Here is a 20,318-nt window from a genome sequence, read left to right on the forward strand (position 1 = left end):
GCATCACGATCCGGCCACGAAGACACTCTGAGGACAGTCATTTTAAGGTTAATTTTGAGTTGTTGCCAATAAACTATGGCTGCAGTGTGTCCCATCTACAAGATGCACTGCAGCAACTCGCCAAGGCTTCTTCGGCAGCACCTCCCGAACCCACGACCTCTTCCAACTAGAAGGACAAGGGCAGCAGGTGCCTGGGAACACCATCACCCCCAGTTCCCCTCCAAGTCACACACCATCCTGACTGGGAAATATATCGGCCGTTCCTTCATCGTCGTTGAGTCAAAATCCTGGAACTTCCTCCCTAACAGCACTGTGGGAGCACCTTCACCACACGGACTGCAGCGGTTCAAGAAAGCGGCTCACCACCACCTTCTCAAGGACAATTAGGGATGGGCAATAAATGCTGGCCTTGCCAACGACGCCCACGTCCCAGGAACGAATATTAAAAAAAATAGGGAAAGGGCCAGTGTTGGGACTGTCCTGTACAAACAGAGCCAGGATGAAAATGAGGGCTTCTCTGCTTAACTGCATCAGAAATCGTTTCCCCCTCCTCACCTCGATTTCCACTGCATGCTGCTTCCACCCCCCCACCCCCACCCAATCCCGGGCTACAAGCCTCATGAATCAGATACGAAGCGAGTCGGCCCTTTGCCACTCCGAGCTGCCATCGCAGCAGCACACTGGGACACAGCCCCTGTAGCCTTTTAATTCCAACCCCCCCCTCCCACTGCAGAACTATCTGGACCCCAGTCTGTGTCTTCTTGAAAGCTGTGGAGTAAGGGGAATCCAACCTGTGACACACCAGAGCATTCCTGCTTCAATACAACGCCCGCAGGCAGCAGAAATCGAACTCGCTCACCAGGGAACATGGTCAGCGCTAGTCACTCAGGGACTCCGCACTTGGTGCCTAGGCCTGTATTGTTTACCCCTAAAACCTGGGATGTGTCCATTGTCCACGCTCCGCATATTGTCTCAAACACAGCACTGCCACTCGCTACTGACATTCTTCCTGGAGTTTCCGGGTTGCGTGCTTAATCCGGTTCTTTTCCCATAGATTTCGTATCCTGGCGTGCCGGTTTGTTATCTCCTCCACATGACACACTGGAAACCATCCTCTCTCGCCATCCGACAATCGGATCCCCTCGATCCAGCCTGGAATGAGATTCAGAAAGCAGTGCCAGTGAGAAGAACGGAACAGCACTGGCTCAGCCACAGGTCACACTCAGCCTGATCACATCCAACCTTTCACACAAACTCCCTAAAACCTCAGGAGCTTTTATGCATTTCAGTTCCTCTACTCTTTGAGGCACCCCTGCTCCCCGGAGCCCTTCGTTACTGAATGATACCGGAACTTAGAAGGTTAATACATTCCCTTGTATATAGGAGATTGAGGGATGATCTGATCGAGGTGTTTAAAATGTTAACAGGATTGGATAGGGTAGATACAGAGAAACTATTTCTTCTGGTGGGGGAATCCAGAACAAGGGGACATAATAAATTAGAGCTCGGCCATTGTGGAGCGAAATCAGGAAGCACTTTTTCACACAAAGGGTATGACGTAATAAAGACTCACTACGCACTTGGTTGTACATAAAGCAAGGCCTTAATCGACTTGTAACAAAACATGGAGGTCTAGTTAGTAGTCACTAGCTTCCTGTTTCCAGACTGTCTCTGGCCAAGCTGGGCCCACGCCCGAGTATTTATACTCCTTGGACGGCGCCCTCAGCTGGCCGTTCAGTAGCACTTCCTGAGTTACTTCTTGTAGAAGTTGCGATTTATGACAGGGTAGTAGAAATTTGGAACTCTTTCCCCCAAAAAGGCTGTAGATGCTGGGGGTCAATTGGAGCTTTCAAGACTGAGATAGATAGATTTTTGGTGGGTAAGGGGGATATGGAGCAAAGGTGAGAAAATGGAGTTGCGGTGCAGATCAGCCATGATCTAATTGAATGGAGGAGCAGGCCCGAGGGGCTGAATGTTCCTGTGTTCTGATGCTCAAGTTTTCTGTATTCCCCAGGCACCCTTTGATGCCCATTTGTGCAAGCAATGTTTCTCTCACCGTCTTTAGTTCTTGTCTTTACTGCAAGGACATCGGCCTTCTCCAGCGCCAGTTCATCAGCTTCCTGGGGCTTGTAGGTCTTGACGCACTGAACCTGTGGAAAGTCTGGTTGGAAAGTAAAACATCAGCTACTGGTCAGGTGGTTCATGGTTTGCAAACAGATTTTTCTACTTTAACTTAAGAATATGCCTTGTTTGACATCTGTAGAACCTGAGCTCTGTAGAGCAGTTCCCATCCCCTAGTCTGTGCCGAATTGGCATATCTCAGCCAGTGCAGCGGCTGGAACACTGTATTAGGGCACAGTGTACCTGGGTTAGTGAGGGAGAAAATCAGCCATGGTCACTACTCCTCATCAGTGACCCACGCTGGAAGAAAGAAAGAACTTGCATTTCTATAGCACCTTTCACGACCTCAGGGTAGAGTCCGCGCCTTAATAATACACGGACTGCGGGAGAACAATAAAACAGGTATTTACTGAACAGAGCATAAACGTCAGACTGAAGTACAGAAGCCTGCTAGGGCTTTTTATACAGGTGTGGTCACTGCTGGTACTGCAGTATAAAATCAGTTCTTCTCTTAAAAGGTACATACACAACAATTCCTCCCCTTTTAGATAAACAGTACATAACATTCATTTAACAACTAAATAATAACTAATTACAATTACAATTTTCTCGGTACTATATATATCAACTGAAATAATCATTTATAAGTTCAGTCTTTGAGGAGGCTTCCTGATCCTGACTGGATAGCGCCTTTCTCGAGTATCCTGTTCTTGCGGTGGAGTCGATTCTGGCTCATTGTCATTGGTTGGTTCGTCAGCTTCCAATACCACTGCTTCTGAGGTAGACGCAATCTGTACTTCGGGTTCATTACCAGGTGCACATGCTCGTGGCATAGGTTTGGCTTGTTCCTGTGACTCTAGAATCTGGTCAGCATGGCGTCTCACGATGCTCTCTCCAACATCCACTGTGTACATTAGTGGTCCCTGCTGTGTGCATATCGTTCCTGGCTGCCATTTTTCTGTTCGGTAGTCGCAGGCCAAGACTGGTTGTCCTATCTTGAAGCTCCTGGTTGGCTTCTCGTTGATGTGCTGGAATTGCTTATCCTCAACATCTCGTCTTATGTTTGGTTTGAGCAAATCCAGGCGACATCTTAGCCTTCGGTTGAAGAACATTATGGCTGGAGCTTGGTTGGTGACTGCATGTGTCGCATTCTGGTAAGCAAACAAGAAATTATCTACCTTGTGTTGTAGTGGTATGTCGTCGTTATACATCGCCTTTATTGCCTTTTTAAAGGTCTGAACAAACCTCTCAGCCAATCCATTTGTGGCTGGATGATATGGGGCAGATGTGTAATGTTTCACCCCATTATTCCTCAGAAACCTCCGGAAATCCTCGGACACAAACTGTGGCCCATTGTCGGAGCAAATCTGTTCTGGCAAGCCATTCCTGGCGAAGATGGTCTGTAGGACTGCAATAGTTTTCTCCGTGGTGGTGGAGGACATTTTGATGACCTCTGGCCATTTCGAATGGGCATCCACGGCGATTAGAAACATTGAGTCCATAAATGGACCAGCAAAATCAATGTGTACCCATTGCCATGGAGATGAGGGCCACTCCCATGGGTGTAGAGGGGCCTGTGGTGGTGCATTTTGGACTTTCTGGCATCCTGAGCAGCTCTTGGTCAGGTCCTCGATTTGTTTATCGATTCCCGGCCACCACACATAAGCCCTGGCTAGGCTTTTCATTTTTACCCCTCCCAGATGACCCTCATGAAGCTCATTGAGCACTCTGTCTCTCAACTTGGGTGGAATTACCACTCGGGATCCACACATCAAGGTCCCCCGGCACACTGACAGCTGTTCTCTCCTTGGCGAGAATGCTGGCAACAGTGAGTCGCCATGTGCTGGCCATCCCTTCACCGTCAAATCATAGACCCGAGAGAGTGTCGGGTCATTTCGGGTTTCCTTCTCTATACTTGAGTTTGTAACAGGCAGACATTCGACTATGGTCGCATGGAATATCTCAACAGGGTCCACTGCAGGTGCTTCCTCTACCGTAGGCAACGGTAGACGCGACAGCCCATCAGCGTTTCCATGCTGCTTCGTACTCTTGTACTCTATGTCGTACTGATGTGCCCCTAGAAAAAGTGACCATCTTTACAGCCGTTGCGCCGTCATCACCGGAACGCCCTTCTTTGGGTTAAAAATGGAGACCAGGGGCTGATGATCAGTCAGTAGGGTGAATTTCTGCCCATGCAGATAGTGATTGAACTTCTTCACCCCCCACACCAGGCTGAGGGCCTCCCTGTCAATCTGGGCGTAGTTACGCTCGGCTGAGGTTAACGAGCGCGACGCAAAGGCTATCGGCCCCTCTGAACCGTCAAGGAATTTGTGTGACAGCACCGCTCCAATGCCGTAGGAAGACGCATCACATGCCAACCGAATCGGTAGTGTTGGGTTGTAGTGGGCCAATACTTCTTTTGAAGTGATTAGGCATTTACATTTCTGAAAGGCATGCTTACACTCATCACTCCATTTCCATGTTACTCCAGTTTGCAGCAGGGCATTCAGTGGGTGCAGAATTGTAGATAAGTTCGGCAAGAACTTATGGTAGTAGTTCACCAGCCCGAGAAACGACCTCAGTTGCGACACATTTTCCGGTGCTGGAGCCTTGACTACAGCCTCAATCTTGTCTGGCGACTTATGCAACCCTTCCTCATCAATCATGTGGCCACAATACGAGATTTGTCTCCTGAAGAACTCGCATTTGGGGCGGTTGACTCGTAGCCCATATTCCTGCAATCCAGTGAGCACCTGCTCCAGGTTGGCAAGGTGTTCACTGTCATTTTCGCCCGTAACCAGGATGTCGTCCAAATAACACTGGGTCCCTGGGATCCCTTGCAGGACTTGTTCCATCGCCCTCTGCCAAATAGCCGGGGCTGATGCTACCCCGAATACCAGTCGATTGTACTGGTAAAGGCCTTTGTGAGTGTTTATCGTGAGGTATTTCCTAGATGCTTCTTCCACCTCCATTTGTAGATACGCTTGGGCCAGATCAATCTTCGTAAAGCGTTTCCCTCCAGATAGTGAGGCGAAAATATCTTCTATCCGTGGAAGTGGATATTGTACTGTGTGCAGGACTGGGTTCACAGTTACCTTGAAGTCCCCACAGATGCGAACCTTCTTCGGCTCCCCAGGCGTGCTGCTCAATGATTTCTTCATTACAGGAATGATGGGTGTGGCCCACTCGCTCCAGTCCACCTTGGACAGCACACCCGAACGCTCCAGACTCTCCAGTTCTGCTTCAACGGCTGGGCGGATCGCGTACGGCACCGGTCTGGCCTTAAAAAATTTTGGGTTTGCGTTATCTTCGATTTTTATCATTGCCTTTACTCCTTTTAGAGTCCCAAGTACTTGTTGGAACACCTCTTTCGCGTCAGTTAGAATTTGTGACAGTCGTCCAGGTGTGACGTCATCATCCTTTTTGTCAGTCACAGTTAGCGCCTGAATGGAATGCCAATCCAATTGTATTTTTCGGATCCATTCACGTCCCAATAATGGTGGTCCTCCATCTTGTAGTATATATAGATACAGTTTCTGCGTTTCCTTGCCGTTGTATTTAACTGGCACCCTTATTTTTCCTCTGGGGTAGACTTTTTGCCCCGTGTATGTCTTCAATACAATGGACGTGTCCTTTAAGGGTATGTGTGAGAATAGCCGCTCATAGTCTCGTCGATTCATGACAGTTAGGGTTGATCCTGTATCCAATTCCATCTTTACTTGGGACCCTGCTATCATGAGGGTGACCCAAATGGTTCGGTGATCCTCCTTTGCGATCACGTTGTGTAACTTTAGACAACTTAGTCTCCTGCTCCCGGAGTCATTATCACTCTCCTGATCTTCCGAACTACTGTCTGTCACTTTCTTGTACTTTTCCTTAATAGTTCTTGTAGTGTTGGTTTTCTTTCCCGACCTGCAGACTCTTGCTATATGTCCCATTTTCCCGCATTGCCTGCATACTTTGTCCTTAAACCAGCAGTCCTTCTGATCATGGGTTGTTCTGCCGCAGCGATAGCACTTTTCTGCTCCATACGCCATTTCGTTAACGCTGTATTCTTGTGGTTTCTGTTGTATTTCCGCAGCTCCCCGTGCTGCTGCTTCATAGGATACTGCCACGCTGAAAGCCTGTTCTAGCGTCAGGTCCTTTTCCGAAAGTAGTCGTTTCTGGGTTCCTTCACTCTGGAGCCCGCAGACAAACTTATCCCGTAAGGTGTCTGCCAGTCCTGCTCCGAACTGGCAATGCTTCGATAACTTGCGTAGTTCCGTAAGATAGTCAGCATTGTTCTCATCTCTGTGCTGGTTTCTTTTATGGAACTTGAATCTTTCTGCTATCCGCAGCGGTGTAGGGTTTAGGTGTTCCTGTAAAATATTAACAATCTCTTCAAAACTTTTCTCCATTGGTTTAGCTGGGGTAATTAAATTCCGCAATTAAATTTAATAATACCGACACCTTCTTTCCATTGGCCACCTCATTGGCATTGCAGTACACTTCAATTCTTTCCACATACGTGGTCCAGTCTTCTACCTCGTTGTCGAAAGCAGTGATACTGCCACTCTTCGGCATCTTGGGTGATTTAAAATGGCACCTCCCGCGCTTTTTCTTCTTCCCCAATGGAATAAAATGGCGCCTCCCGCGCTTTTCCTTCTTCCCCAATGGAATAAAATGGCGCCTCCCGCGCTTTTCCTTCTTCCCCTTGCTGCCACGCTGCTCCTAGCGTTCTACAGGGTAATGGCGGCGACCCGCGGCTTCGGCGCGTCTCACTTTTCCTTCCCCTCGTTTATTTTCTCTCCGCTGCCCGGTTCTTGAGCACCGACCGCGCCCTGTGCGCTCCACCCTCTCTCTCGCTCTTTCCTCCCGGCGACGCTGCGCGGCCCCTTTTGCAGAGCCACTCGATCGAGCTCGAGCCCGCCGCAGTCCGGAAGGGTCAGCGCACTACCTGCTACCAGCACGATTTGCTGGAACACCTTGACTGGGGAGCCAAGCCCAGCTCTCCACAGCCTCTCCCGCAATTCTCCGAACACCGATGGATCCTTGGGCGGTTGCCCGCGGTCAATGCCCGTTGCTCTGACTTCGACCTCCAAGAAACTTTTTCTCAGGGAAAGATCCCCGTGAGGTGATGCAGTATTGCAGGTGAGTTCGAACCTGCTCGTCGCCACTGTAGAGTCCGCGCCTTAATAATACACGGACTGCGGGAGAACAATAAAACAGGTATTTACTGAACAGAGAGTAAACGTCAGACTGAAGTACAGAAGCCTGCTAGGGCTTTATATACAGGTGTGGTCACTGCCGGTACTGCAGTATAAAATCAGTTCTTCTCTTAAAGGTACATACACAACACTCAGGACGTCCAAAGCACTTTACAGCCAATGAAGTACTTTTGAAGTGTAGTCACTGCAGTAATGTAGGAAACATGGCAACCAATCTGCACACAGCAAGATCCCACGAATAGCAATTAGAAAATAACCAGATAATCTGTTTTTTGCCACGTTGGTTAAATAACCAGATAAATATTGGCCAGGACACCGGGAGAACTTCCTTGCTCTTCTTCGAAATAATGCCATGGGATCTTTTACACCCACCTAAGAGGGAAGACATCGGTTTAACGTCTCATCTGAAAGACGGAGGTGCACCTCCGACAGTGCAGCACTCCCTCAGCACTGCACTGGAGTGTCAGCCTGGAGTTTGTGCTCAAGTCTCTGGAGCGGGACTTGAACCCACAACCTTCTGACTCAGAGGTGAGAGTGAAACCTCTGAGCCACGGCGGACACCTAGTGTATATATCTGTGTGGATGTTGAGTGAGGACAGGATTGGGCCCAGATCCGATATCCTCTGCGGTTGTATATCCCGCCAACACTCACCATGGAGCCTCTCGCACAAATGGCCACTTGGCTGAGGTACCTGGAACTGTACCTGAGCCAGGCTCGGAAATGGAGTGAACCGTTCCAGGAACAATCAAAAAATAAATTAACGGAGCACGAAGTGCCGATGTTATTTTACAGACAGTGTGACAAGCACGAAGGCTGAACACAAAAGGGAAAATGTTTCATAGGCTCAGTTTCTGTTTAAAGCAGTTCGCAGTGTCTGTAATCACTTACGTTAATCCCATCATATCCCATGCTCATCCGTTACGTTTTCCACAATTTCTGTACAAGCTAATCATTGGGATGTTGCCCAGTACCTCAGACAGATGTGCAGTCACTCCCCACAGTGAAGATCTTTGCCCCCCGTGCTGAGCTCCTCACCCCACAACCTCTCCAATATAAAGACCGCCTGCTACTATCTTCGTCACAACTCCCGCCTCCACCTGTACCTCAGCCCAGCTGATGCTGAAGCCCTCACACACATCAATGTCTCCACAATCGGTTGCTCCAGTGCCTCCCACCCTCCACCTCATCCAAAACTCTGCTGCTGACATCCTACCCTGCGCCCCTGCCCTCATTGACCTACATTGGCTCCCAGCCCCCCAGTGCCTACACTTTAAGGTTCTTGTACTCGTGTTTAGTTCCCTGCATGGCCTCACCCTCCCCTTACTCCATGTAACCTTCCAGCCCTATAACCCTCCCCTTACTCCATGTAACCATCCAGCCCTATAACCCTCCCCTTACTCCATGTAACCATCCAGCCCTATAACCCTCCCCTTACTCCATGTAACCATCCAGCCCTATAACCCTCCCCTTACTCCATGTAACCATCCAGCCCTATAACCCTCCCCTTACTCCATGTAACCATCCAGCCCTATAACCCTCCCCTTACTCCATGTAACCATCCAGCCCTATAACCCTCCCCTTACTCTCTGTAACCTCTTCCAGCCCTATAACCCTCCCCTTACTCCGTGTAACCTCTTCCAGCCCTATAACCGTCCCCCTACTCTCTGTAACCTCTTCCAGCCCTATAACCCTTCCCTTACCCTCTGTAACCTCTTCCTGCCCTATAAGAACATAAGAATTAGGAGCAGGAGTTGGCCATACGGCCCCTCAAGCCTGCTCCGCCATTCAATAAGATCATGGGTGATCTTCGACCTCAACTCTACTTTCCCACCAGATCTCCATATCCCTTGATTCCCTGAGAGTCCAAAAATCTATCTATCTCAGCCTTGAATATACTCAATGACTCAGCGTCCACAGCCCTCTGGGGAGAGAATTCCAAAGATTCACAACCCTCAGTGAAGAAATTCCTCCTCATTTCAGTCTTAAATGACCTACCCCTTATCCTGAGACTATGCCCCCTAGTTCTAGACTCTCCAGCCAGGGGAAACAACCTCTCAGCATCTACCCTGTCAATCCCCCTCAGAATCTTATGTTTCAATGAGATCACCTCTCATTCTTCTAAACTCCAGAGAGTATAGGCCTAGTCTACTCAATCTCTCCTCATAGGACAATCCTCTCATCCTAGGGATCATAACACTCCTCTTACTCTCAGTAACCTCTACCAGCCCTATAACCTTCCCCTTACTCTCCATTCATCTGACTCCAGTCTCTTGTGCATCCCCTCTCCCTTTGCCCCACCATTGGCAGCTGTGCCTTTAGCCGCCTATTCCACTATCTGGAATCTCTTCCTAATCCCCTTCACCTTCCTTCAGGCTCTCCTTAAAATCCACCTCTGTAACGTCAGTTTTCCTCACACATCTGGAGCGCCTTGAGATATTTTTCTACATTAAAATGTGCTCTTTAAATGCAAGTTTACTTGTTGTTTACCTCGTGTGGTTCCATGGACTGAACCTGTGCCCAGACTGCCCAAAAGAATGAGGCAGCCTCATGGCTCAATTAAAACACCTGGTTTAAGGCTGAACGCTGCTGTGAAGCGCCTTGGGTCATTTTACTATGTTAAAGGCACTATATAAATGCAAGTTGTTGTTGTTAAAGTCGAGCTGCCAGCGGGGAACCTCATCGATGTACGAGGAGCCTCGGCCACCAGCAGTCAGTCTCACCTACCAGCTGCACGTATCGAGAAATGACCGTGCACAACCCACAACTTTCCTTTCATTAATCGTAGGCAGCGTGCCAGTGATGTCCTGATATGCAGGGAGAGCCAGCACGGCTTCCTGCCATTAGCGCAAACTCAGAAAAAGACCCTGCGCGCGTTGTGTGAGAATCTCACCGTCCTTCTCCAGCTCCATCTGTTCTGTGTCTATCTCTTGGTCCGCGAGGAGCATGGCCGTTATCCAACGCTGTTTCTCACTCCTGGGGAAAGAGGTGAAAAAAACCACAATGGATTCTGTACGTGAGCTAACGGGAGGCGCAAAGCAACCGAATTTTTCCCCCATGGGCTCTATACATGAGCAACAGTGGGTTCATGGGTTCTGTATGTGAGCAGCATTGGGTTCATGGGCTCTGTATGTGAGCAGCATTGGATGTGTCTCTACAGATACTGACTGACCGCTGTCTTTCCCATGTTTTCTGTCCGCCGCCCCCAGTTCCGGCTGCCCTTCCCCGGCCACAATGGATGCAACACCTCTCCATTGACCTCTTCCCACACAATTGTCCAGAGCCCCAAACACTGCTTCTGTGTGAAAGAGCAATTTGGATGCCCGTCCTCCAATCTAGCATACTCTATACACTGCTCACCGTACCATCTCGTCCTCAGCGGGGAGACCAAATGCAGATTAGGTAACCTTGCTACTGAGTTGCTCCGTTCGGGTCTCCCTGAACCCTGCCATTTGATCCCTTCCATCCCCACTCTGGCCTCCTACATGCTTCTCGACAGGTTCAACTCAAAGTTCAGCCAGCTTACTTTCTCTTGGGCACCCTGCAGCCTTCCCAGTCTGACTTTAAACTTAAGACCTAAGTTGCATCCTTCATATTGTTGTGCTGGTGATGTGGGGCGGGTCTATTGGTTTCCAAGGGGAGGGGAGGTTGATTGACATGTTGGGTTTCATGCTGGTGGGAGGGAGGGGGGCTGCACTGACGATATTGTTCGCTTTTTCTCTTTGTGGTGTTAGGGTGAAAATTATATAACTTAAAGCAGCAACATAAAGAGTTAAAGAATGTATTGTAAGAAGTGAACTTGTAAATAAGAAACAATGGCACAAGACAAAACAAACTCAGCTTAAGACGGGGCAGGAATTAACTGTTTGTGTCTGCTCCCATTAAAACCATTGTGCTTGACATTATTGTTGAACAGTTATTGAATGTGGGAAACACTAAATATTTCACAATTATTCAGTGGTGCAGCCTTCTACAAACTATTTGCTGGAAGCCCTTTGGATGTATTAACGTAATTCTACTATTCTATAATGCAAAGTAGATGAATCAAAATTGTGTGTATTGATGAGTTACAGTAATTGGTAGCTGCAAAACTGCCCATTTTGTAATTAACTATTAAAAAACCGCCCAAAGTTCTAGAAGGTTCCATAGCATTCCTGTGAGGACAGGGGAGTTGTTGCTGGGGGAGCGTGATTGGTTGAAGACACCTGTGTGTAATATTTTGCTATAATGTATAAAAGAAGTTTCAATACCTTGTTGCTGGGGGAACGTGATTGGATGAGGACAAGAGAATTGTTGCTGGGGGAACATAATTGGATGAACACATTTGTGTAAAGTTTCAATACCTTGTTGCTGGGGGAACATGATTGGGTGAACACATTTGTGTGTAGTGTTTTGCCTGTATAAAAGAAGTTTCAATATCACTGTAACAGTGAGAAGGTGACCACTAGACCGCGGGGTCTATGGTTCTTCTCCCAGAACGTTCTGTTAATAAACTGTGTACTTTTACTTTAAGACAGACTCGAGTGAATCTATTTTTCACCAACAGTGGGACCGACAGACCCATTAATTCCCTCCCCCCCCCCCCCTCCCCAGCATTTTCTGCTTCCATTTCAGACCTACTGTATTTGCATCTTTTCTCTTCACTTTACCCCATTTTCTCCTCTACTTCTTTGTGTGGGCCTCATCCACAGCTTTTCACCCACTTAACTATTGACACAATTTTTTTTTTACTATCTTTCCTTTGCCTCGGTAAGATCATTTTTGATAGCATCGTAACAGTTTTCTATTGCGCAGGTTGCAGGTTATTCAACCCCTTAAAGTCCCTCTCTGTGATTGGAGGATCTGTTGCTCCCCTGTTTAGTTTGAACAAAGGGCGACGCCCAAAACGTTAATTGGCCTTTTTTCTTTACAGCTCTTTGGAGTTTGGTGCCAGCTGCTGGTTCACTGGGTATGTGCACTGCCTGGAGAGATGGTGACCCACCTTGATGGCCACAGGTTCAATCCCTATTTTGTGTCAATTTAGCTTTTCTCAGCCAGCAGAGCAGCTGGGTGACGACAGCGGGTCACAGGGGAAACATCTGTCCAAGTTCCTGATCGCTGTCCGGTGACTCCTGCTGGAAAACTGCGTGAAAAAAGCGGGTGCGAACAGGATGGGAGCTCGGTTTGATGCTCCATAGTCAGCTCGCCTGCTGAGACTTGCTGCCCACGCGCACACACGAAGAACTGCCAATTGGGGGAAGATACTGGAGGGCACTCGTATCCGTAGAACTGTACCCCAGCCCTGAGCTTCTGCCTCCAGGTGTCTACCCTCGAATGTCTGTCTCTAGGAGTTTGCTCCGGACTGGCTGCACCGGAGCTTTTGCCACCGGGTGTCTATCCCTGAGCATCTGCCCATGAACACCTGTTGCTGAGTATCTATCCCGTGTGTCTGTCCCCAGGTGTCTACGTGGATTCACTCTCCAAAGCTCCCGAAGATCAGTTTCTCTGTTTTTCACTGTCCCTCTAATGAGAACCTAACGAGAGCCCTTGTCACTTACTAAGAGTGATGTGGCCTCGTGGATAATTGTGAGAATTGTGAATTCAGAGAGGACAGACTTGCAACAAGAACACTGACACAGGGTGTTTTAAATTAGCTACAATTATTTAACAAAAGAAAAGGAATCATCACAAGCGGCTACCTAAGGAAGGATATACTTGCCATAGAGGGAGTGCAACAAAGGTTCACCAGACTGGTTCCTGGGATAGGGGGAATTGTCCTATGAGGAGAGATTGAATAGACTAGGCCTATATTCTCTAGAGTTTAGAAGAATGAGAGGTGATCTCATTGAAACATACAAAATTCTTACAGGGCTTTACAGGGTAGATGCTGGGATGATGCTTCCCCTGGCTGGGTAGTCTAGAACCAGAGGTCACAGTCTCAGAATATGGGGTCGGCCATTTAGGACTGAGATGAGGAGAAATTTCTTCACTCAGAGGGTGGTGAATCTTTGGAATTCTCTACCCCAGAGGGCTGTGGAGGCTCAGTCATTGAGTATATTCAAGACAGAGATTGATAGATTTTTGAATATTATTAAGGGAACCAAGGGATATGGGGATAGTGCAGGAAAATGGAGATGAGGTCGAAGATCAGCCATGATCTTATTGAATGGCGGAACAGGCTCGAAGGGCCAAATGGTCTACTCCTGCTCCTATTTCTTATGTTCTTTGGGTCCCACTGGACTTGTCAGATCCTATAATAAATTATCACTGATTGATTACTGATCACAAGCAAACTCATCAATTGGATCCATGGTGGTTCACATCAGTTAGTTTGCCTTTTACGAATAAATGATCTGTCCAATAATGGAATGGATTAAAAGACCATGTTTATTGGGAGTCTGTGCTCCCAGGACCACACTAGCACCAGACGTTGCTCTGTGCTGAAATGATGCTTCCTGTTACAATCGCACGGCAATCGCAGTGCCCGATTATTGCTCAGCTGTGCCGGTGCCAGCTCACTCACTCAGTGCGGGCTCGCAAGAGGATCTGCTGCTTCACGTGATGTTTCTCGAGGAGCTGCAGGTGGAAGACATGTCCTGGGATCCCGTGCACCTTCATGTTCAGGTCCTTCGCTCTCAGCTCCTGGGCCTTGGCGTGGACGAACACAGCGAACTTCCCTGTACTGAGAGAGAGAGAGAGAAAGGATTTCAGTCAGTGGCCGCATTGTAACCAACCCATTCACATCACTTTAATCTGCCGAGAACATGAAAACATCCTTCTCATTCCTTACTCATAGGGTTGTTGGACCTTGGAATACCTTGCCCCAGGGAGCGGTTCAGATGGAGACCCTTGTATCTTTTAAGGAAATTTGAATAAATATTTGAAACAGAGGGAAATACAGGTCTTTGGGAAGAGAGCAGAGTTTTGGATTGCTCGAGCAAAGAGCTAGCACAGGCACAATAGGCCGAATGGTCTCCTTTTATGCTGTAAAGTTATTTGATTCACCTTGACCTTGGTTGAAAGGTTGGAATTCAGGCCAGTGCCTGGACCAGGAATGCAATTTTCTGTTAATTCAGTAAGAAAAGAAAGATTTGCATTTATATAGCACCTTTCACAACCTTAAGACGTCCCAAAGAGCTTTACAGCCAATGAAGTACTTTTGAAGTGTAGTCACTGTTGTAATGTAGCAAACACAGCTGCTAATTTGCACACAGCAAAGTCCCACAAACAGCAACGTGATAATGACCAGATAATCTGTTTTAGTGATGTTGATTCCCCACATTACAACAGTGGCTCCACTTCAAAAGTACTTCATTGACTGTAAAGTGCTTTGAGATGTCCGGTGGTCTTGAAAGGCGCTATATAAATGCAAGTCTTTCTTTCTTGGTTGAGCGATAAATATTGGCCAGGACACCAGGGATAACTCCCCAGCTCTTCTTCAAAATAGTGCCATGGGATCTTTTACGTCTATCCGAGAGAGCAGACAGGGACTTTACTTTGTCCAGAGATATACCCAGTTATCTCTTGACCGCATTTATACTGCCAACTTTCATTGTCCTTTTCTGGTAAAACTTTTAATGAAAAAGTTCCATTTGATCTCCCTTCTTACTCCTTGCTTGACCACTTGCGTCCCCTGGGATTTGAACCCTGCATTACTATAAACAATTTTCCCAGATTAACTTTGTCAGTTCCTGGAAATTCTGGAAATTTCAATTAGGCGACCTTGCAGTCTCCCCTTTCCCACAGTAAATAAACTCAACCTCCTTAACCTTTCCTTATAATTTCAATTTCTGATACTCAGTTGCTGAATGTGGTGGGTCTGTGTAGTTCTCAGGGAATTGGTTTCAATCCAGCTCTCAGAGTCTATTTTTAATCCGCTTTGGCAGCCCCTGTTTTAGTTTAGTTACTTTTACTCCCTCCGGTTTTCACTGCTAGGAAACAGGTTCCCTGTGGTGCCTCATTCAAATGACCCTGCTCAATCCGTAGATGCAGAGAGTGAGTGTATGTGATCAGGGATGGTACCAGTGGGCTCCCTGGACTGTATGATATGCTCCTGTATCAACTGAACCAGGAGCTGTGTCCTTTTTTAATTATATTAAACATCTAGGGGAGGGGAATGCAGTGGATATTTTAAAAAGGCTTGCATTTCTATAGCATCTTTAACAACCTTAGGTCGTCCCAAAGTGCTTTACAGCCAATTAAGTATTTTTGAAGTGTAGTCACTGTTGTAATGTAGGAAACGTGGCAGCCAATTTGTGCACAGCAAGCTCCCACAAACAGCAATGTGGTAATGATCAGATAATCTGATTTTGATGTTGATTGAAGGATAAGTATTGGCCAGGACACCAGGGATAACTCCCCAGCTCTTCTTTGAAATAGCGGCCATGGGATCTTTTACGTCCACTTGAGAGAGCAAATGGGCCTCGATTTAATGGCCCAGAAATTCGGGTCTCCATGGGTGAGTACGCACGCGGTACTCACCCGTAGGCCGAATGGAAGTGCCGGTTTTCTGCATGCACTGCGCATGCGCGGGAAACCGGCACTTCCGATCCTCTGAATGAAGGGGTTCAGAGGTCGAACGCGCGTGCAGGGGAGGCTGCGCGTGCGCTTTGAAATTAGTTTTTTTTTTTTTTTAACAGGTTTTCCCGGGAGGGTAAGCCTGCAGGATTTACACATTTAAAAAGCAGCCGGAAGGCCTGCTTTTTGCAAGGTAAGTGGTCAATTAATTAAAATTAAAACATTTTTTCCACAGGTTTATTATTTTTAAATACTTTAAAGCAAGGTAAGTTTATTTTTAGCCCTGTTATAATATTTTTTTAAAAATTTCAAAAATTTAAATTATTGTTTAAAATAGTTATTTAATGTAATTTATAGTTTATTTAAAAAGTGTGATGTTTTTTAAAAATTTATTTGAAGGTTTACTGCTATTTTGGGGCCCGTAGTATTTATAAGTTTTGACAGGTCTTCCTGTCAATCTTATGAATGGGCTTTTCCCTCCTCCGATTGGCTGCCCATGGCTCATGTGATCCCAGGGGACGCATCGCACTAACTACGCCCCTGGGACACGCAAGCACAGCGCGCCGGCAGCTGGGCCAGGCCCCGGAGCGGAATTCCACAGGGCCCTACAGCTCAACTGCCAGCGCGCAAGGTAAGTGCAGGTCGGGGGCTTACACCCGCGGGAAGCCCCCGACCCGAATTTCTGGGCCAATGTCTCATTCGAAAGACGGCACCTGACTGGGAGGTGTCTTCTTCTCAGGCAGTCCCTCGGAACCGAGGATGACTTGCTTCCACATTAAAAATGAGTTCTCAGGTGACTGATGAGTCCAATGCGGGACCTACAGTCTCTGTCACAGGTGGGGCAGACGGTGGGTGGGGTGCTTGGGTTGATGTGCGCTCCTTGCACTGCCTGCGCTTGGCTTCCGCTTGCTCCTGGCGAGGAGACTTGAGGTGTTCGGCGCCTTTCCGGGTGCTTCTCCTCCACTTTGTGCGGTCTTGGGCCAGGGATTCACAGGTGTCGGTGGGGATGTTGCACTTTTTCCAAAGAGGCTTTGAGGGTGTCCTTGAAGCGTTTCCTCTGCCCACCTGGGGCTCTCTTGCCGTGTCGGAGCTCCGAGTAGAGCGCTTGTTTTGGGAGTCTCGTATCGGGCATGCAGACAATGTGACCCGTCCATCGGAGCTGATCGAACGTGGTCAAAGCTTCGATGCTGGGGATGTTGGCCTGAGCAAGAACACTTGATGTTGGTGGGCCAATCCTGCCAATGGATTTGCAGGATCTTGCAGAGGCAGCGTTGGTGGTACCTCTCCAGTGCTTTGAGGTGCCTGCTGTACATGGGAGGTGTAGGTGTGAGGACGCCGGGTGTGTAGGTGTGAGGACGCCGGGTGTGTAGATGTGAGGACGCCGGGTGTGCAGGTGTGAGGACGCCGGGTGTGCAGGTGTGAGGACGCCGGGTGTGCAGGTGTGAGGACGCCGGGTGTGTAGGTGTGAGGACGCCGGGTGTGTAGGTGTGAGGACGTTGATGAAAGCTGTAATCCTGCATGAGTTTCTGTGCCTATGAAACTGGACCTCGGCAGGATTCAGCGGCTTCGGGAGGGGGGGTGGGGTGGGGAAAGCTGAATTAAATATTTAGATTTGCGGTAAAATCTTTCCGCTTCCTGCGGTCTAAACCCATCTCAACCTTTTAAACAGGACCTGGTGCTGCCACAGTGCCATCTAGTGGCACAGATTAAGAATACAGCCATTCCCCAGACTGGTTCAGATGAGCCAGTTCCATCAGTGAATTGCAGCAAAGAGGCTTAAGAAGCAAAGAAAAAGAAAAATAGATATAACGACAGAAGTGGCAGCAGTGATTAGTAGCAAGTGATACAATGCAGTAACCAAGCGCGCACTTACTCCTTCTTTCGGGAGAGCAGGAGGCAATCGTTGAAGAGATGCAGGTATATCGGCCGCGTGGAAAGCTTGAACTTTGACCCTGCCGTATTGTTGATCTGAGAGTCCACCTCAGTCAGCTCACCGTGCTTCACCAGCCAGCGGGACTGCGAGATCAGCGGGAAAATCTGGGGAGAGGCCACCAAACTCAGAAATCCGTGACTCGACTTTGAGAACCCCAAATATAATTCTGATCGGCTTCCTGTCACTGGGCGCAGGATCTTGACTCGTCCACGTTTCTTCCCACTCACTGGGATAAGGAGTGGAAGTGAGGCCACCCTGCACTCTCTATCCCGGAGCGTGAGTGAGAATTCTGGGAATGAGAAATTGTCCACGAACGGTGCAGTGGATCGGACATTTTCCTTTCACATCTGGGAACCGAGTTTGAATCCAGCCCAGACTGAGGGGGTGAATTCTCCTCCATTTGTTGGCTGTAAGGGTTCTCTGTGTAATCAGCCGGGCAGTTTCAATCCAGTTCCACGTGGCCATGGTCCCACAGCAACTAAAACCACCCCCTAATTCACCACTAAATTGGCAACCCATTACCATCACCTTTTGCCTTGCACCATCATCCCTTTTGTCATTTAATCTCGCCTGCTTTCCACCCTAACACAGGCCGTCCCTTTTGTTCTTTCCTCCCCTCCCCCTTTTCCTGCCCTTGCACCTGCTTAAAACCTGTTACATCTCTAACTTTTTCCAGTTCTGACGAAAGGCCATCGACCTGAAAAGTTAACTCTGTTCTTCTCTCTCCGCAGGTGCTGCCTGACCTGCTGAGTGTTTCCAGCATTGTCTGTTTCTACTTCAGAAAGGCCGGGAGGGTGGCTGGTGTTGGAATTAGAAAGGTGGTCACAGTGGTGTAGTGGAGGGCCATCTTCTGAGGTTGGGGCTGAGGTGCATTGTTGAAGCGAGTTTTATTCTGCGTCAAACCAGCACAATACCCAACCTGGGTGTGCTTAATGCTGACAGGCTCGTCACTCGCTCTTTCTCACACAACCCAGCCAACAAGCTTTGTCTCAGCTTGTATCTCGCTGGTGGCAGTCACAGGCAAATGTGCTTGAACACTCTTGTCTTGTGGTTTCCCTCAGATCCAGCCCCTGGTGGCCCTTTTAACAAAGCTTTGCGCGCACCTCTCCCACTGTCACCACCATACAATGGGAGCTACCTGAGGGTGGGCCTGGATTAGTCCCTCCTGCCTCTTCCCTCCCTCCCTGTGAGAACCCTTCCAAGCCTCTTCCCACAGCAGCACGGCCAAAATGAGGATCCGGATTTGTGGAAGAATCACAATACTTCATACACTGTATCTTACCTTACTTTCAAAATGGATTTTTTTGTTCAGGTGAATGAGTTCCTCTGTCCTCTTCATTGACTGTACACTGGAATTACACTCGTGTGTGAGCTGCGAGAGAGAGACAAGTGAGTCACTACACCTCCAGCATTCTCTTAGGTTGGGTCGATCTGTGATTATGTTAAAGCTCCCAGATTAAAAATACCTATTGAATTCTTCCTCACCCAATCCGCGCCAGAACCCCAAAACCTGTCTGAACTTCAAAGCCCCGCCTAAAACCACCACCCAGCCCGAGCCCCCCCAAAATTCTCCGAATCCTGCTCGAACCCACCCGCCTGGCCTGGACCTCACCCAAGCTTCACCTGCACTCTCGAACCCTCTACTGCCTGTCCTGTGCCTCCTTTAAGTAGGCGAGAAATTCCGAGCCTGTCACCTTCTTGAGTTTGTCGAAAGCCTTTGTCGCTGTCTCTTCATCCTGGGAGCCCTGCCTGGTGCGCTTCAGTATATTCTGTAATACAGATGGTTTATCCTGTTACTGGGCGTTTACAGGAGCAGCTCATGTGCTGCAAACTGTTCGCTACTTAATCCTTTACTTCATAAAATTACGATTTTATTCAATGCTTTGTGTGAAAACAGAAAATGTTGGAAATATGCAGCAGGGTTGGCATCATCTGAAAGAGAAAAGACAGGTTAACGTTTTGGGACGACCTATTGTCAGAATCGGTCGTCAGGTAGTGGAAGCCCCTTAAATAGGACTGAACAATAAAATGGTTAGAACAAAAGGGAAAGGTAACGAGTTGAAATATACTGATTATTATTACAGGGTAGCAGCCAAGGGGTTTAACGAAGATTTTAATTGGACTTCAGTTAGGTCGCAAGACTAGAGAAGCTGGGTGTGTTCTCCTTAGAGCAGAGAATGTTAAGGGGCGATTTAATAGAGGTGCTCAAAATTATGAAGGGTTTTGAGGGGAGATGAGGAGAAATTGTTTTACGCAGCGAGTTGTTGTGATTTGGAAGGTGGTGGAAGCAGATTCAATAATAATTTTCAAAAGGGAGTTGGATATACGCTTGAAAAGGAAAAATTTGCAGGACTATGGGGATAGAGTGGGTGAGTGGGACTAATTGGATAGCTCTTTCAAGGAGGCAGTACAGGTGCAATGGGCCGAATGGCCTCCTGTGCTGTAAAATTCTATGATTTGTAGGTTTGTGTTTTGTGGATTTCATGATTTGCAGGTTTTGTGATTTGCAGGCTATAGAATTTGCAGATTAATGATTTGCAGGTTTTGTGATTTGCAGAGTTGT

At 48.0% G+C, this 20,318-nt stretch overlaps 1 protein-coding gene across 1 annotated transcript in view; it reads right to left on the reverse strand.

Moving 5' to 3' along the window:
- Positions 1 to 622: 622 nt before the first annotated feature.
- arhgef19 (Rho guanine nucleotide exchange factor (GEF) 19) overlaps positions 623 to 20,318 on the reverse strand; it is an 82,778-nt gene continuing 63,082 nt past the window's right edge. The window contains exons 10-16 of the mRNA XM_085967021.1: positions 19,450 to 19,524; positions 19,038 to 19,127; positions 17,696 to 17,859; positions 13,829 to 13,987; positions 10,220 to 10,302; positions 2,057 to 2,161; positions 623 to 1,152 (exon numbers count right to left, since the gene is read on the reverse strand). Coding sequence (XP_085823147.1) covers positions 995 to 1,152; positions 2,057 to 2,161; positions 10,220 to 10,302; positions 13,829 to 13,987; positions 17,696 to 17,859; positions 19,038 to 19,127; positions 19,450 to 19,524 — 834 coding nt within the window. The 3' untranslated portion in view covers positions 623 to 994. The remainder of the gene's footprint in view (positions 1,153 to 2,056; positions 2,162 to 10,219; positions 10,303 to 13,828; positions 13,988 to 17,695; positions 17,860 to 19,037; positions 19,128 to 19,449; positions 19,525 to 20,318) is intronic.

Source organism: Somniosus microcephalus, chromosome 25 (genome assembly GCF_052327205.1).
Source record: "Somniosus microcephalus isolate GS21.2 chromosome 25, FLI_Smic_1.0, whole genome shotgun sequence".
Taxonomy (NCBI): Eukaryota; Metazoa; Chordata; class Chondrichthyes; order Squaliformes; family Somniosidae; genus Somniosus; species Somniosus microcephalus.